This window comes from Suricata suricatta, chromosome 2, assembly GCF_006229205.1.
Source record: "Suricata suricatta isolate VVHF042 chromosome 2, meerkat_22Aug2017_6uvM2_HiC, whole genome shotgun sequence".
Classification (NCBI taxonomy): domain Eukaryota; kingdom Metazoa; phylum Chordata; class Mammalia; order Carnivora; family Herpestidae; genus Suricata; species Suricata suricatta.
The window spans coordinates 125,087,656-125,107,100 of record NC_043701.1 but is presented as its reverse complement, the minus strand read 5'-3'; the positions used below and the strand labels follow the sequence as shown (position 1 = coordinate 125,107,100).

The following is a 19,445-nucleotide window of genomic DNA, read 5'->3' as shown; positions in this document are numbered from 1 at the left end:
CTGGATATGACTTGGTTTAAACACACGGATGGAGTGGATGTCTTTCAAGAATCAGACATGTCAAAAGTTAGGGAGCATGGTCAAGACCTCAAGGATTAAAGGAGTCAGTGAGATGTTTTCCTACTGTACAGGGAAACAGCTTTCCATTTGGGCCTCTATGAGAAGAGATGATGGTCTTAAACTTGCTCTTAGAGCCAGAGGTCTGGGCTTGAATTGTAGCCTTGCCATAAATGCTCTAGATGAACTTTGGCACGTTGTTTAACTTCTCTCAGCTTTAGTTTCCACATCTGTAAAGAAGGAATAATAATATAACCCCAGAGGATTGCTATGAGAAGATTATATATGTGGGAGCACATATATAACAGCACAGTACTTGGGTTACACAAACACACACACATGGAGGAGGAGGAGGAATTGTAAATGAATCCTCCTGGCTCATGGAAACTAGCCCATTGCTTTGCTGCCTCAGTTTCACAGGAGAAAGTGTGGATACCTACACCCACGGGATCCTGACCCTCATAATCTGGGCAAGCCTGTTTGCTGTTCCACACAGGGCAAAGTGCCACCTGCACAGAGATCAGAAGCTGAAGCTGGAAATCAGTCCCATCATGTTCTGGAAATCTGCAAAAAAATTGGTGCACTTCTTCAACCCACAGGTTTGAAGTGCTGGCAGGCCCCACCTGGGTCTGAGGTGAAGGGCGGGCTGCAGAGGCCCTGAGCGGATGAGAATGAAAGGGTGGGGCTTAGAGACAGAAAGATGTGCTCTATGGGAGCATCTGAGCCCTACTAATGAGATTTCAGGCCATCGTCCTTCTCTGTATCAGGCAATCAGGAAAAAATCCAACCTTGCCCTGAATGTAGGTGGGTTGGGTAGGAAGAGAGGAAGTAGGTAGGAGTATTGAGAACACAAGCAAGTGTCGGGAGGTATCTGCAAACACCAGCTGGCCTGAGCTGAGAAGGAGCCACGCAGTGATGGAGAGCTGAGGTGTTGGAATGAGCTGGGCCTGGTTCAAACCTGGTGTCTTCTACTCACTTCCCCAGGAGCCTTGGGTCATGCACATAGCTTTTGTATACCTGCATCTGTTTGTCTCTCCAGGGTTTTATAGGAGTATGTGGGCTGAAAACATTTGAGGCTCTGGGCAAGGGGCTGACGTGTAGAAGAGACTTGCTACTTCCGGTGAGAAGCGTGGACCTTGGAGTTGGATGTGCAGCATCAGTAGTGATGTTAGCACACAGAGCTTCGCTGCTGTGAAGCGTTTTCGTACAGTGACAATATTACTGATGGGAGACCAGGCTGGGCTTATTCACCCTCAGTTTACAGATAAGTTAACTGAGGCTTGGAGGCTGCAAACTCACATGTCTTTACTCCTCGTGCGGTGTTATGTGTCAGTTCATATATTTTATAAAGTAGGAGTCCTTTCAATTACACAAAATGCGTCATAGTACATCCCTACTTTGTTTCCACTCAAATTCAGCAAATGTTAATCTTTTGTAATCTTGCCCCAGATGTCAAAAGAACTAAATTTTACAGGCAGTGAAAGACCTCCTCCTTCCCCATCAGATTCTCTTTTTGTAAATAATTTGATGTTGATGTGCTGCTATTTATGTCTTTATACCTTCATTAAATATATTCATTATAATATTAGTTTATGTTTTTAATTCTTCTCATACTATGTGAACTTTTTTGTATTTTTTCCCACTCAACATTAAGTTTTTGATCACTTCTTTACATTGATACACAGACATTTAAAATATTCATCGTAGGAACACCTGGTTAGGCATCTGACTTCGGCTCAGGTCATGCTCTCACGGCTTTCGAGGTCAAGCCCCATGTTGGGCTCTGCACTGACAGCTCAGGGCCTCGAACCTGCTTCTGATTCTGGGTCTCTTTCTCTCTTTCTGCCCCTCCCCCAGCTTATGTGTGTGAGTAGCCTCCCCCTTTCTCTCAAAAATAAACATTTAAAAATTTTTTAAACTTTCATTGTAACTCCTGTTATATATGTATATATTTATACATATACAATATGTATACTATACATAATATATCTACATTATTCTATATACTTACTTATCCATTCTTCATTAATGGAATTTTATTCTGTTTTGTGTCTCTGTGTCCCTCTGTGTGTGATGGGAATCAATGTTGCAATAAGCCCCTATTAATAAAAGTTTTGAGGGTTCTCCGCATAAATCTAGAAGTGTTCTTGCTGAGTTTATAGTAAGCACATCCACACTTTACCAGATTTTGCCAAATTGCTTTCCAAGTCATTTTGTTAAATTTATTCTTAGGTAACTTTTGGTTCTATTGCTACTCTGAAAGAAAAAAATTTTTTTAGTATCATTTCCATTGTTGCTGGTAGATAAAATGTGTTATGGACTTGGGTATTTTCATCTTACATCCATGTAAGGATGTAAGATGAATGTACTGAGTAATGTACTGAGCTCCCTCGTTCTTTATAATTTATTTGTAAATTCTCTTGGATTTTCTGGATAAATAATATTGTTATGAAAATTTTTAGTTTTCTTTTTTTCTAAACTTAACCCCTTTACCCCCTGTCATACCACAGTGCAAAGGACCTATAGTACTATGCTAAGTAAAAGCAGTGACATGCTGGTAAATATCTTTGTGTTCTGAATTTTTAAGAGGGTGAAAATCAAGTATAACCAATCTGATGATAGAAATCAGGACACTGATTACCTCCTAAGTCAGAGCAGGTGAATTGACTGGAAAGTATCATGAGAAAACGTTCCGCCAAAATAGAGATACACTCTACTTTGTTTTTGGTCATGTTCATGTGGCTGTGCACATGTATCAAAGTTCACTGAAATGTATACTTAAGGTTTGTACATTTTACTGCCAGTTGCCCATTTCCTTCCTGATTTCTAGGAGCTCTTTATATATTAGAAAGGTTATCCCTCTTTGTTATGAATTGCAGTATTTATTGGCAATGTAATATTTGCATTTTGAATTTGCTTGTCTTTTGCATGTAGACATTAAATTTTTACATAGATAAATAGTCATCTTTTATAGTTTCTGAGTTTGGAATCAGAGTAGAATGGGGCTCTCCCCACTCCAGGAGTATAGAACAATTCTCTCATGTTTTCTTCTTTGAAATTCATCTGTGTATTGTTGTGTATTGTTCCAGGTTTGAACCTTCCTTAATTATTTTCCATATAGCTTTCACATTTTATTATAGTAATAGAATTTTTAATGTTTCACCAACTTTAAACTCTTCTTGAACATGGTATAATATTGTTTTTTAATAGATTTCAAATATGTATGTCATTTTAGTACATTATGGATGCATGTATATGTAGAACACTTATTTACGTGTGTGAATATGAATGCACATTTGTAAACAGAAACTTTTATATTTTTCTGATATTTTACTCAGGATTCCTGCTTCTGGTTTAGAAGTGACATTGATCTGTATTTTTTTTTTCTCTCGCTGTCATCCTCTTTTGAGTATGGTTAATGAGGTCAAAATAAACCCAGAAAAAGAACTGAGTAGTTATTCCTTTTTTCAATTCTCTGAAGCAATTTTTAAAACCATTTGGGCCTGGTGCTTTTTTGTGGAGAACTATGTGACATCTGATCAAATCTTTAGTAGTTATTTGAGTTTTGTATTTCATGGGAAGTTTTTGTTCATTTTTAGCTTTGTAGAAAATGGCTCCTTTCATCTAACTTTTCCAATGTATAGGCTTAAAGTTAACGCTGTCCTCTAATAATTTTTTTTAAATATGTCCTTTCTTTCTTTCATAATACAATTTCTTGGTGTATTCTCTCTTTTTTGCCTCATTAATTGACAAACAACTTTATGGTGTTATGTGACACTTTTGGCTAATCACTTGAATTTCTGCATCAAGGTGGCAGGAAACAAAAGGAGAAGAGCTACACACAGAAAGAAAAACCTGCCCATTTTTCAAAAGAAATTTAAAAATGTTTTATTTATTTTTGGGAGAGAGAGCATGAGTGGAATGAGAGAGAGGGAGACACAGAATCTGAAGCAGGCTCCAGGCTCTGAGCTGTCAACACAGAGCCTGGCACAGGGCTCGAACTCACAAACTGTGAGATCATGACCTGAGCTGAAAGTGGATGCTTAACAGACCGAGCCACCCAGGCACCCCAAAACCTGCTCATTTTGACTGGTCATCAAACAGCTCAGTGATGGCTTTGTTTCCCCAAACTATAAAATAGGAATAAATATAGTATCTACATCATGGGATGCTTGAGGATGAAATGAATCAATGCTGACCAACTAACCAATCAACCAACCAACAAAATGACACATTTAAAACAGTGTCTGGCACATATGAAGTTCTCTCTCTACACCTTTGGGTGTTTTTTGTTTTCATTATGTGTAAAGGAGAAATACAGAGACATACCCAGATGTGAAGTACAGAGACTGGGACACTGAACATATTTTGTCACGGATTGCTCCATACTTTGTCTCTGGATCCCTCTCTCTCCCCTTGATAATCTCTCTCATGCTGAATACTATCCCAGTGTCCAGAGTTAAATATCCAGCTCCCAAGGAGTGAAGCAGCGTGGCTTGAACATAGCCCCATGAACACTGCAGAGATTTTCTGGAAGTTGTGTTGCAGCCTTGCACAATCAGATTTAACATAAAAAGCAGGACTTGATTACAAAATGCTGTAATTGCAGACCTCTTTCTTAATGCTCTCTCAATGATTTATTAATTCATTCAGCTAAGTATTTAAATGCTTGTGATATGTTAATCCTGAGTGAAAAATAGTGTCAAATCTATAGCCACCCCCAACTGATTAACAAAGTTTTGCCAAGAAGAGACTCAATGTTGACTGCTTTAGTGTTTATGTTAACGTTTATATACAGATATTTACCTGTCTGTAACAGAGTCTATCTTGAACACTGACCAATTAGACCTTCTGGAGATGTGCTGTTCAATGTAGGAACCACTAGCCACAGGGGGCTATTTAAATTTATATAAATAAAAATGGAATGCAATTGAAGAGTTAGTTCTTTCATCACACTAGGCACATTTCAAGGGCTCAGTAGCCACACTGGTGAGTAGCTACAGTATTAGGAAACTTTAAATTATAAAATATTTCCACCATCCCAGGAAGTTCCACTGGACAGTTCTGTTCTAGAAGGAGTTTCAACAATAATTAAAATAGTAGTAGTTCTTGTATGGATGCCTCAGGGAACAGATCACCTTGTCCTTCCTCGGTTGGCTGAATGCCTAGGGTTATGGCTAACATGATTAAAAATAGTTTGTTCTTTTAAGCAGGTTAAACAAATACTTTCGAATGTTTTTTATCCTAGGACGTAGCCTGGAGATGCCAAAATTCAGGAATTCTGAATTGGCACAGCCTAAATTAATATGATTTACTATACTCCCTAGGCCAAGCTTGAAGGCTGTGCTTTCTTTCACATTATTCCTGGCCAGAGGTCACCCCTCACCCCACTCCCACCTCCTGCCTCTTATATACTTGTTGATGTAAATGATCACCCATTTCCTGGTCACTATCAGTCCTCAAACATTTGTCAACTTTGGCCACTTTCCTAGAATAAATCATTGGGCATTTTCATTGCTTTTGCACTATGAGTGACATCTTTAGCAAAAGCACCCTCCTTCCCAACAGTATTTGCCAGCTAGGGCTGGTAAAAATAGATAAGTTATCATGATGTTTCCTGTTGTGCATGATTCAAGTATCAGATCTATAAATGCTGAATGTGTCATAGATGGAAGAACATTTTTTTGTGATGTACTCATAGCAGTTCACATGATATGGTGAAATGCACATGAATCAGAGTGAAGGCAAGGAGACCATGAGGGGTCCTACCAGTTTCTGGAGTGTTTGGATTAACAAAGGGATGATAGCCAGCAGGAAAAGGGAGAGGCCCAGAACAGGTTGCTGCAATTCCTACTGGTCTGAAAGAGTGAGCAGGGTCCTTTCTATGATAAGAAAGAGTCTAATCTCTTTATCAAAGTATACATACTTCCCTCAGAGTTGTGGCCACATGACTGCTAGCAGCTTACTCTCTCCTGTCTACTCCAAATTCATGCTGACCAGATGGTGTGTGTTAGAAAGCAAGACCCGCACCAAAGTGTCTACCCTCTCCCCTGCCCTAATCTCTAGGGCCCATTAAAAAGGAAGCACACAGGGTACTAATTTGTGAATGCTTCATCTCAAATAATAATACGCTGAGCAAAACCAGGGGGAAGCCTGAAGAAGAGGATTAAGGGAACAAAAGATCAGATATCCTTGTCCATCATCATCATAAGTCAGAATATGCTGTTTGCCTCGCTTTTCACCCCTTCCTGAATATCCATCAACTGTCCCATTTAATCCATTGCTGTCTCTTCACATTTCTTCCTAAGTACCTCTGAACTGTGTCCACTCTACCATTCCACCACTCCAACTGAAATGACCGCCGGCTTGGTGACAGATCGCTCACAGTCTGTCTTCACATGGCAGCCAGCAAGTGACACCAAAAGAATTTCTGAACACATTACCTTCCTTCTTAACCCTCTTCTTTCTTAGGAAAAAGACCAAAATGCTCAGCCTGGTCTAGCTGGTCCCTGCTGTACTCTCTCACCTCACCTCAACCTCCTGGACCTTGTCAATTATGCTTCTTTCACACAAGCTTTTTTTTTTTTTTTTTTTTTTTTCCTTATGATAAACCAACCCTGTCCCTGCTGCGGGGCCTTCTCGCATGCACAGGGCACTCCTGCGTTTGGACTCTTTTCCCAATTCCTTCTCCGCTGGTCAATCACATTCTTCCTTTAAATGCCAGTTGAGTCACCACTTCTCTTCATGTATCACTTTGGTTACCACACTCTTCTCCCTCAGAACTAGGTCAGGTGGAGGCTTTGTATTTATGAGTGACTACTTGGTTAACTTTTTCTCATAAGATTCATAAGCTCCAGGGACAATATTTATCTTTTACTCACCATTGTACTCCAGCTCCCTAACGCTAAGCCTGACAGTGACTTATGAGTAAATCTTTGTTGACCAAATAAATAAATAGTGACTTTTGTTATCTGCCAGGAGAGGAGTGTGGCATACAAAGGAAGTCAGACTTGAGAGCTCTGGGTTCAAATTCTGACTCTGTTAGTTAGTCAGGTGACCTTAGGCAAGTTGACTGACCTAAGATTTAGTTTTTTCATCAGTAAAATGGGCATATCTGTATTCACATGGGGGTGTGAGGGCTAAAAATACTGTATGTCACTTGGGCACCCAGCAGATTCTCAACAAAGTAGACACCATCACCACCACCACCACCATCATCATCATCATCATCATCATCATCATCACCACCACTATTATCCAATTTGGAGACAATAGGGTGCAAAAAAAGGCTAGTGAGGCCACAGGACTCCTCAGGAAGAAGTAACAGATGGTTCACACCCAAAAGGAAACAGATAGTAACATTTTTTATTAAATATTACAGTGGATCAAAAAGTACAAAATATCTCTTGCCTGCTATGTGATTGGGAAACTATTGGCACATAATACAGTATCAAAAGCAGTAATAAGTACAATTTGGAAAACATACAAAATTGAGTGTTTATAGTTTTGGCTCAGCATTCTTCTGGTAGTGTTTAAACTAATGCAAAGGTTACTCAATAACCTCTCCATTGGAAAACTATGTAATATCACTGGGCCATGTTGCTATATACAAATAATCACCTTACAGAGCATAGAGGTTACATAGCTGGAATCACCAAAAGTATACAATATTTACAACACAGGAAAGTTTAAAAAAGTATAAACAGCCAAGAGATTATGCTGCTATTTTTCAGACATATTTCAACCATGGGGAGACAAGCAGAATATCAAATACATCAACAGCCAACACTGGAATTTAAGTGCTCAAGATACTCATTGCAATGGTGTGGGTCTCACCAGGGCAAACTTGTTCCCATTTCTTTTTAAATCTGGGACAAGAGTAAAACTGGACCAGATGGGACTTGGCTGACCACCACCAAATGTGACTTTGTGGGACAACAAGTGAAGAGAAAGAAATGGTTCTCTTTGAAGGCACACTACATAAAATATTTTTGTGGGATCACCTCGAAATTTCCATCAGACACACCAACACAGTGAAATACAGTACTTGAGAATTCATGCACCAGGTCAGAAAGTTGTAAAGTCAACATTGAGTTTTAACAAACCCTTCTGTATATGCCCTGATAAACAAGTGAACTTAAGAGCTTCTAGCTAGTAAATAAATAAGTCAGTCCTGTGGCAAATATTACAAGTTCCAATCACTTACTAGAAGAATACTTGATTCTGAAACTCAGTTGGGCTGGGGTATTTTTTTTGTTTGTTTTATCATTTTTTTCATTTTTTTGTTTTTTTGTTTTTTTTAAGTTGCCAAACATTAAACCAGAAGTTGCATGGAAAGGCTTTTTTTTTCCTTTCTTTTTTTTTTTAATATTATTTAGAATCTCTGAATCTCCAGTAAATCATGGACTTAGTGCTATTTTGAATTGCAACATTTCTTGGAAACCACACTCAGTAAATAGATTTATGACTCCATTGCCAATTAGGTTCCACAGTTTCCTTTACTAAACTACCAATAACAATGGTTTGATTGCACAAAGAAAGGCTTGGGTAATTCCATTCAATAATAAGGCCCCTTGAACTCAAACAATGCAAACAAAGCCCTATTTAAGACTTTTTAAAATGTAGTTCTCAGCCAATGGAGAATTCAATGGTCTTTTTGAAAGATTTCCAAGATCTCTGTTCGGAGTTTTAAAACAAATAACACACTGCTTCTGTTGGGTATGTATACCCCCATTTCTCTTTATTTGTCCTGATGTTTTGCCGAGGGTATGAGCTTCCTCAGACAGAAACAGTGAGTCTCCTCTCGGAAGAGATGAGAAAAACAAAAGCTGGACTATGTTAACATTGTTTGAAAATGGTGTGATCGAATTCCAATATGATGAAACCAGACTGAAATCATTGTAGCGGGGAAAACAAATGCCCCATATTCCGAATGGATAGGTGAGCTCCACCAGAGACAGAGGGCCCCCATTCCTTTGAGAAACAGACTCCTAGAAACTATGCACGGTGTAGCCCATGTTCTGCTGCAGAAACACTGAGTTTCCTTTTCCTTCCATGTCCTTTGATTCTGTGACCATTCAATCTAGTGCAACATTCTTACATGTGTCCTGGCTAGCATTTTGCCAGCTGGAATTGAAATTATTTTCCCCCTCCATCTTGTGCAATAGCAGGATACTCTGCACTCACACATTTATAAGCTATATTCTACTAGTCTATCTATGGTTCTAATATATATATATATATATATGTACATATATGTATGTACATATATATATATATATGCAAAATTCCACAGGAAGGTAAATAATTAATTGAAGCAAATGGAACTCTTAACACTAGGTCTCTACATTCTTTTGTTTCCACCTTTGGATATTAAGTATGTTACATTGAATATTTGGCTTCATGTCATGGAGACGCTTCAATACAAATGCATGGCATGCATGGCTTTAAGAGCCGCAGTGTCATTGTTTACCAGTTGTGATTATTTTGCAGTCGAGTTACCTATTTAGAAGTTGAAAACTGTCATCAATTTTCATAGAATTAAATATCTCAGAGGTAAAAGACTGGTTAACTGTGGTTCTAATGTCTACTGGTAGTGTTGGGGGAGGGGAGGGCTGGCTGGGGAGTTCATCAAAGCAGTCTTATCAGCAGGGATGGGACTTGGAAAGAAAATCCACTCTGTGTCGATTGACTCTTAACACACTTAGAAAATGCATCCACCTCGATGTTACATCCCAGCAGCGAACGGAATAAAGTGGCGAGAATGACCATACTCATCCTCCACATCTTTTGACTGCTTGAACAACTTGACCATTTCTTCCAACAATAAAGGAAATCATAAAGTGGGCTGTCTTGCCAGATGGTTAAACACGACACGAACCACCAAATGTGTGTGCATACACAAAACTAACACCCCATAAACCCAAAGAAGAGGACTTTCTTTTGAAATGGGTAATCCATGATGCCAATTATCCCCAGAGATGTGGCCTGGGAGATTCTTCTTGAGAACAACAGGAAACCAATGTGATGGAGGCCATGTGACTACCTATCCCTCAAAGACCACACGCGGCCCAGGAAGGGTATCAGGTGCCGGGCCTCCAGCTGCTCCTTTTCTTCTGGATGGCTGAACTCCATCTTCTTCCCCAACCCCCTTTCCCACACTGTTTAAAGGGATCCGGGCCAACACCAATGTAAATCATTTTGGCTTCTGTTCTAATTTCTGAAATTCCTAAAATATCTGCGCAGCCCACAAATATGTCCTCTCGACTCTTGTTATTCAGCAGCTTGCTGCCAGGGAGGTTTTTGTTTTTATGATTCCTCTGGTATGTAGGACAGTTTCACAGCCTAGACAAGGTGGGGACAATGCTCGATATTTTCACATAACCCAATCCTTCAAAGCAAAGCATTTGGCCGGGTAAGCAGTGTATAAGCTCTTTCAACTATGCCATTTATGAGGAACAAAATCCTTAAGTTGCAGATCTGCAAAGGAACATTCTTTGCACTATTGTGTGCTCAACTGTTTCTTTTTCATTTGTTCCACTAGAATCAGTTGCTTCAATTTGTAAACAATAACTTTACCACCCAAAGCTGCTCAAAATGATAAGATGTGGAAAAATTACAAACACACATCAACAACTAGGACAGTCAGTCAGCCTTTAAAACAAAACAAAGCAAAACAAAATAAAACAAAAACAAAAGACCTGCAAACAAAAGCGATACTGTTTAATTGGAAAAAAAAAAAAAAAACAAGAAGGAACCGGGAGAAAATGAAACTACCTGTATATAAATTAGGTCAGCAAACAGTGATACGGGTAGTTTTAAGAAGCAAATATATACAGTCATTTTAACAGTGTTTACTTCTCTGGATCGTTTAATAGTGTCAAAATGAAAGATCTACTGAAGTTTCACTATACATTGCATTGATTGAACCTTGGAGAGTTTTATGGGAAGAGGGGCACCCCTTGGCAAACATTTGCCAGTCTTCCTTGCCCCTTCCTTTGAAATGTCTGCCCCTCCCCTTTTTTGCCCAGATTGTTCCTGACCATCCTCAAGACGGGGTCCTCTTCATCCTTCCTGGATACACAAAAATCCCTTCACAAGACCCACGTGCAACAGGAACCATCTAGGCGCCAGGGCATCTGTTGTTGGAAGGGGTGCAAGACCAACCAGCCAAGGCTGGAGTCCCAGGAAAAATCAGGTATGTTCACCTCCTTTCTCGGCCCCTTTGGCTGGGACTGATCTTACCCCTAGGTTAGAAGGAATACTGACTTCTAATTCTGTAAGCCATCACCCTCAGGTAAGAGTAAGAAGTGCAGCTCTGGGCTTACAGTTTTGTACTGGGGTGTACGGACGACAGCTGAGAAGATGGAAAGGCAGCTTGAGGATTTATAGCAGCTAAAGGGTAAATGCCGTTGTGCAAAAGGTCCCCATACGAACTTCCTACAGGTGTGGCCGCAGCCAAGTGTCTGTAAAGCTGCTGAGAATTTGTTGGCGACGTGAAGATCCCCCTCTGCATCACAAGAGAGTGGAAAGCCAGGGGCTGCATGAGCGGAGAAAGCACGGTTTGGTTTTTCAAGTACTGCAGAGAATGGGAATAGCCGGCAGGGAGCCTGGAGTTGAGGCTAGAGCCACACAGGCTCCCAGAATACAAACCTGGGAAGATGGGGGAGGAGAGAGGAAGCTTGTGGCCCTCTGATGGGCCCCCCGAATGCACGCCGTGCGCCGCCTTGCCGCCTTCGCTCTCTGGCTCCGAGGCCTTCTCCTTTGCACAGGCCTCCTTGGATGGGTCCAGGGGGGACACCGCCCGCGCCTTCTTCCCGGCAATCACGAGGTCCAAATCCTCCAGGCTGCGCTTTATGGGGCGTGCCGCACCAATGTTCTGGGGGCTCGATTTCCGGTGCAGGACGGGGTGGACCATGCCTTCGATCTTCCTGAAGTTCTCCAGTCTCACGTGATGAGGTTTTCCCGACCTGGAGAGTGATTCGGGGTACTTTTTAGGGGCCGACATGGTCATGGGCGATACCCGGCAGGCTTTGGGGTGACAGTCTCGACCCTGACTGTTGAGGACCTGGAAGTGGGTGGCGCCCTTGCTCTCCTGGGGCCCCGGGGCCGAGTGCGCCAGGCCCAGGACTTTGCCCGTGGGCTTGTGCAGGTTCTTGGGAAGGCTCAGGTCCGTAGGTTGATCATCTGTGGGCGCTTCGGCCGTGGCCAGCTTTTTGTCTTGCAGATGTAGCGATGCGAGATAATTCCCGTGGAGCTTGTCTTGGTGTTTGTGGGAAGGGAAAGAACTGTTTTCTGATTCCCTGTACATGTCCCTGCAAGGGTACTTGGCTGTCTGTTCATTGTGAAGATGGTGTTCAGTGTGTCTGTAGAGGCTGTGGAGATGAGGAGAGGAATAGAAGTCAGCCAGGAAGCTAGGCATGTGGGAGTGAGGGAGCGCCCTTTTCTCCAGGAGCTTCTCCTTGCCTTCCTGAATTTCTTGCTTCAGGACGTAGGAGTCAGCAAGGGGGCTAAGGTGATGCTTGGAGAGACTGCAGCGGTAGGGATCTGATCGACCCAACTTGTCATGCTTAAAGATGTCAGTGATGCTCTTTCTCTCCTCTGATGGCTTGCTTCTGAAACTCTGGACGTGCTGAATCACCGATGGCCGGCTGACTGCCATGTGGTCGGTGCTCTGGCCGTGGTGGGCCTGGGATAAACCTGAGCACAGGTCATCCCTTGCAATGAGTTTCTTTTTGCTGATCAAAGGGGGTGGGGAGCCATAGGGGTAGCTGCCGGAGAGGCTGGCCCCACTGACTTGGGACAAAAGTTTTTTCTTGGCCAGTGGGGACATGATGCCTGGGTTGCCCCTTGAGTAGAGCAGAGGGGTGTAATTGAGTCCGTGGTTCTCATTCATGGGCCCAGTCAGGTCTTTGTCTTTGAACATGTCAAATGACTGAACCACGAGGACCTTTGGGGTCTGCTTTAGTGCATTGTGGATGTCTTCGCTGCCCAGCTGGTCCACCTTCACGGTGCAGTTGGCAATATAATCCGCCATTGCAGGCAGCTTGTCATCCTCCATCTCATTCTGGTTTGCCAGGGGTGGCTGTGTGGTGGGAAAGCCAGGGAAGGGTGCTTCTTGGAGGTCACTTTCAGAGCTCTCTGTAAAACAGCAGGGCTGGGGTTCTTGTTTCGAGTCCACAAGAGCACTTGGAGAGGTGAGTGGCTGTTTGCCAGCCCCGGGGATGGGGGCTGGACCCCTTTCAGAGGCCGAAGGGGCACTCAGGAGTGGAGGAGCAGGCCCCTTCTCTCCCACCTCCTCCACCACCTTCTCACTGTCGGCACCTTGATCTGTGTCATTGTCCTTTTCTGAGTCTGCCCTAGACCCCAGGGGCCTCGCTGCAAGATCTTGGCACCCTTCCAATTTTTTCTTCACGTCTGCTGCTGGGAGAGGCTCCGTGATGCTCTTCTGATTTAAAGTCTCTTGTTCCTTCTCTGGCTCTGATGAGACCTGATAAAATATTTCAAAAGACAGTCAGAAGGAAGCCAAATGCATTGACACATTTTGCTATAAAACAAAATATTACACCCAGCAGTTTTTCTTGAAAACAGGCTTGTCAATCAGCTCAGGGAGTTTCCGTAAAGCTTTATTACCCCCCCAATCACAGCTCTAAACAAAGAAATCTAAATTATAGAAACATGAGGGTAGATATGCGCTCTAGTCCCTTGTGAGACACCTATCAAAATAGCAAAGTGTATACAATCTTATCACTCTTTGATTCTAATATATAGGTTAATTCTGAGGTTGTTTCCTTGTCAAATCAGTCAATTATCCAAATGGGTTTTAAATTACATGTTGTGCTTTATGACACTTTGGAGAAAGATTTTTTTCTTAAAGCATCTCTCTTTCAAAAACCAACCAACCCCATATCAACAACAGGCAACAAACTTCTTAGAACCCTTTGCTTTTCACTGAGAGAGCAAATCCCATCCTAATGTGTTCAATATGATGTACAAAAGTAGCAAGGCTTAAGTGCTAATTTCTCTTCAGTGTCATATGACATGCAGATAATGCTAAAATATTAAAAAATTATGCAGATGCAATGCCAGCCTGTCTACCTGAGGGACAGAAGGACTCAAAGTCCTTCTAGGCTGCAGCAAACTACATTTCTATTAAAGCTGAAAATGAAGTTATCAAAATTCAGGCAGTGAGCACCACCACAAATACAGCTTTTCTGTTCACTGAAATACATTGTGGTCAATGAGATGGATGCTCTTTATGTGTCCCTATTGACAGAAGTTGTGGGCACAATTTGACCTATTCATTGCATTATGTAGCTGTGCAAAGTTTGACCTTAGAAGGTCATTTTAACTTTCCATCTGTGACCCAGCTGGCTGACAAGCCCTTTCAAAACTGTCACTCTGCCCTGACATGTTCTAAGAGGAGAATAGTCACAAAACAGTTGTATTGAGCTGGTCTTTTTTCCACCCCCGCCCCATCTCATCCCTTGAACGTTGTTCTTCTTTGTTAAGAAAAGAAATATCAACCACATTAACATCTTTGGGTGAGACTGAGGGTGCTGGTGTAGGGGTGCACAGAAACAAAAATTTTGAGGGTTCAACCCCTTTCAGAGATATTTCTCCTTAAATCTACTTGAAGATAACCCTGTCTTTTAGGGATGTGTAAAACCTAAGGACTTTTGCTTCTCTTTTCTTTTTTTTTTTCCTTGTACTAAGAGTTGCCTTTTCCAGTACAAATATCATTACTTGTTCTACATTAACAATCATCATTGGTCCCCTGAGCTTATACATTACACGAAAATACAGAAGAATGAGTATAGCAAGGGAAAAAGGCAAATTGCATTTAAATGTTAGTTTCTGACAGGGCTGTGGTTTGAAGTAAAGCTACAGGGGATACTCAATCTCACTGAAGTTTCAGGACCTAGATTTTTTGTTACATAGAGCTTTATGGTTTTGTTTGTAAAACAGGTTTAGGGGGTCTCTGAAAGCTAGGCAGAAAAAAGCAAAGAACCATTTTTTCTGGATGGTATTTTATGATCTGCCTTGATGTGTTAAATGGTATCTTCCCACCATGCAACTTGCAATCCAATTACCTGAAGATAGTGGGTTTGACTGGAAGAGCTTTATAAGCCCTCTTATCTCCATTGAATTCACTGCTTCAGATTGAAAACATCAAGAAGAACAATAGTAAAAGCCAAACCCCAAACACACAGTCAATGAGGAGAAATGAACCTGGTCAAATACATGGGTCTATGTTGGAGGTGGACAGCAATTCTTACTCTAAGGTCAGTCTTGGAGAGGGTGTGGAAGTCCAGGTAGTTCAGATGACCTGATCATGGTAACTAACCTTCAATACTCCAGACATTACAATGCCTTGAGGCATTGGCACTTCGGAAAAACAGGGAGCCTGAAGGCCTTAAGGATTTCTGTGATCTGGAGGGAGTCAGGCTCTACTCTTGGCAACTCAGGGCAGCAGGCTGAGGACTCCTCCCCCACCTCACAAAATAACCATTTCGAACTTCATCCCCAATGTGGAGCCGCTCAAAGGTCAGCTGGCCCTTTGGCCTCAGTTTGTCCTCTGGTGCTTTGGCGAAGCTGTACATATGGTATCTAATAAAACTTACTGATCCAAAACCCTATAATAAATCACCAGGCCAAGAGGATAAAGGAAGAATGGAATGTCAGCCTTAACTTGGAATTTCCTTGCTTTTGGCCATTTATGTTGCAAGCTTGCAGATGTTTAGAAATCTCTGCATCATTTTCTCCCATTTTTTTAATTACTAAAGCTTAGAATAATTACAAAACAAATAAAAAATAAGTCTTTTCTTGGTATTAATAATCTCTTCTTACACAGAAGTCAGTTGGGTAGATTACTTTCTGGTTAGGAGGTTGGTGTGGTGTGTGTGTGTGTGTGTGTGTGTGTGTGTGTGTGTGTGTGTGTGTCTGTGTGTTTTAAGCCAGTGTTTAATTAGGGAGTCTCTTATGTGTTCATTATAATCCTGATTTTTAGGGGGTGTTTAATATCAGCACCAAAATTCCCTCTGGGGTTGAATCCTAGAACATGCTGTCTCCAAATGTGGCTGCTATTTTTTTTTTTAATAGGCAGCAGGGTTTTTTATTATTCATGTTGAAAGAGAGCCCAGATCAGCTTCCATGACTGGCTGTCCACTGATAGTAATGGCTTCTACCAAAGGGCTGTTGGGGGCTGTGGGTAGCTGGGGCTTATTTCAAAAGGTTCAGAAACTACCTGTTAACGTGACAGATAATAATGGTTTCAGAAAAGTAATTTCAAAATTTTCTTATAAATAGTATATACTTAAGATGTTTCTAAACTGGTCTTGATCCAAGGCTCTTGCACAGAGGTCACTTATGGGAGGCAAACAAATCTCTGAAGTTTTAGGGGAGACCTGTGGAGACATGGCACATCATTTCAACATTCCTAGATATGCTAGAACCCACAAAGTGTGCCTTAAAGTCACGCCAATGCCTCAGATAGACTGGCTGTGAAATGACAAAGAAGCCACATCTTTCACACAGGAGTCCTTTGGCTTCCCAGAGCTGAAGCCCTGACTCCTTCTATCTCAAAGTCAGCATTTACTATCAGTTTTCTACAGGAAGTTCCCATTTATCTAGATCCTGTTGTTGGCCCATCCACTTAATACCATCTACTGTCTTCCAGCTTCAGAGCAAACTGACAGATCCATGCTACGGGGACCCGTGGAGCTGAGATGATGTGATTTCTTTGTCTGGGGCTGTGGGTATGCAGGGACACGACTCTGGATGCAGGGTTCAAGAAGACACAGGACCCGGACGTGTCTCACAGTGATATTTCTATGGAGGACGGCAACTTACCTCTGATGATTCCTGGAGCTTTGGGGCATTCTCTTTTTCTTTTTTGCTCTTAGAGATTTCATGTTTGATGCGTTTGGTTCCTGATACTTTTGTTTTATTCTCATTTTCCTGTGAGCTGTTCTCCTGTTTCCGAGGTTTGATTGGAGGCAGGGGCTTATCTTCCTCTCCTTTAATAAACCTTTCATATGGTAGGATTAGTCTAGAAGGATATTAGAAGAGATGATCAATCATGGGAGGCAATTCCAGGTAGCACTGATGCTATTGGGGTTTAGTTTTTTTTCTCAATACAAGCAATTTATTGAATAACTTCATCTCCAGTGACACCAGTGCATTTCTAAAAACTTACTCCACACTTCCAGGATCTACTTCCTCACTCAAAATCAGCACCTGGTAACTTACATACTTCCTTGCAAAATTTCTTTCTGGTTTTATGAATCTGTATACTAAAGATACCAATGGAAGTGTTCAAAGTTACCATCATTATCACAGCTCATGGAACCTGGCTAAGTGCCAACAATACTATCACAGCAATAACAGCAACACTAATGACAGCTGCCATTCATTTATTGTCCTACCAACAATTACTATTGAGCACTTACTACGTGCTTAGTGTTCAAAGCACTGAGATACAACAGTGAACAAAACATTCAAAGCCCTTGACTTCATGAAGATAATATTCTCACTATGTACTAGTACCTGCCAGGTAATGCCCTAGATACATTATATAGATTATTTCATGTAATCTCCACAATATCTTTATAGAGTGTTACCATAATTGTTATTATTGTAATATTACTACTACTACTACTACTACTACTATTACCATTATTACTATTCCTTTTTGAGCGATGAGGCAAATGAGGCCCTAGAAAGGTTAAATACTTTGCTTAAGGCATCACACCATTTGTTAGAGATGGAATTTGAACCTAGTTCTGACTGTCTCCAACGTTTATATTTTCATTCATGTTAAAATATAGACCAGACACTTAAGATAAAGAGGTTACTGGGAGGCAGGCACAATGTGGCTGAGAGACAACTGTCTTATCCCAAGCTCTGAGGTGGGTCAGTGACTCCCACCCATTTTGGGGTGCCAAATAAAAGACAGCCCCAGTGAGAAGGAGGGCAGACAGACCACTCAAGTCACAAAAATCAGAGGGCTGAAAAATTCAAGCATTTTAATTATATAACTTTTTAAACAAAGTACATAAAATTGTTCTAAAAAGAGAAACATCAAACAGCTCTAGTTTTAATCTGTTTTCCCTTTGCGACATAGCTCTTGATCTGAAAGGGAAAAATAGCTGATGTAATTAAAAGGGATGGATTGCATTACAATCTCAGTTTCAACTGCAGTGATTAAAGTTTTTATAATGCATTTGGTATGATTAATGACTCACTGTGGGATTAATACAAGACTCAGCCTTAAAAATATGAACTTTAATACGGCAAACATAATTTGTTTTAAATAAGACAAGTTGACTCAATGAAGAAAATGTACTTGGCTTATAAACAACATAAATCTGTTCAAATATTGGGAACCCTAATTATTTTTAAACTAAGACTTCCAGGCAAAAACTTCTTTGGTTTGGATATTTGTTAGCTATCCTAAAATCGGCTTCTAACTAGGCAATTTGCATCTCAGCTACCTCAACACACACACACACAACTGTCCAGGTTTGCCAGGACAGACGTGGAGGCTTTTGTGATAATACTTCAGTGTTTAATAAAGTACCAGGGAAATTATGGGAAAATGAAATCCCGATTTACAGCATATTAGAAACAAAATTCATTTACTGAGCATGCTCAGACAAGGTATGTGCAAGGAGGCGTGAATAATAGTTTCGAGCCCTCTGTCTGGCAGTGGGCCAGCCATGAAGATCAACACAGCCCATGGGGAATAGTTATCTTCAGATCCCATTACAAACTGAGTTTAAACATGTTACAGCTGCTAAAACTGGAAACTGTTCTCTCGATGTAGACTTACTAAAATAATATATGGTTGCCAAATACCTGACTCCCACTGTAATATTACAGTTAATGTTTATATAATAAAAAGCACAACTAAGCAGAAGAGAGAAAAAAGCAATCTTGTTCATACTTGAATTTATCCTGTCCCATCTGTAAAGTCCCCAACATTACCCCGATTCCTTTAATCTGTGTGGTTCTGCCAGGGACTTGATCCCCCTTTAACAGGTTGGGGATTTTTGTCTGGGAGTGAAATGCATTGACTATTTTAAACTGGGGGTGGGGGCGGGGAGCATTTTAAATAGACTTTAATGAAAACATGTTTTTATTGTTGGGACGGATAGGGTGTTTTACTTTTGTTTGGTTGCCATGGAAACCCAAGTAGCAGAAGTCTGGGTATTCCAAAGGTTGCTGCTTGTTGGGACCACCCTTACCCTCAACTTCATTCTGTAATGGCAACGGTCACACGCTGAGGAACCCTCTTCACTGGGAAGGATGACAGCGTTACCTCTGAGTGTGGGGAGAAGGTAGGAAGGAGAAGGCAGAGAACTGGGTTGGAGGCACACCCAATGTGG

General features: G+C 41.3%; 1 protein-coding gene across 3 annotated transcripts in view; it reads right to left on the bottom strand.

The window, feature by feature from the left end:
• Positions 1–7,402: 7,402 nt before the first annotated feature.
• Positions 7,403–19,445, bottom strand: part of ARID5B (AT-rich interaction domain 5B) — a 177,154-nt gene continuing 165,111 nt past the window's right edge. For all 3 annotated transcript variants that reach the window (XM_029931738.1, XM_029931739.1, XM_029931740.1), the window contains 2 exons: positions 16,909–17,107; positions 7,403–13,546 (listed from right to left, as the gene is read on the bottom strand). In XM_029931738.1, coding sequence (XP_029787598.1) covers positions 11,381–13,546; positions 16,909–17,107 — 2,365 coding nt within the window. In that variant the 3' untranslated portion in view covers positions 7,403–11,380. The remainder of the gene's footprint in view (positions 13,547–16,908; positions 17,108–19,445) is intronic.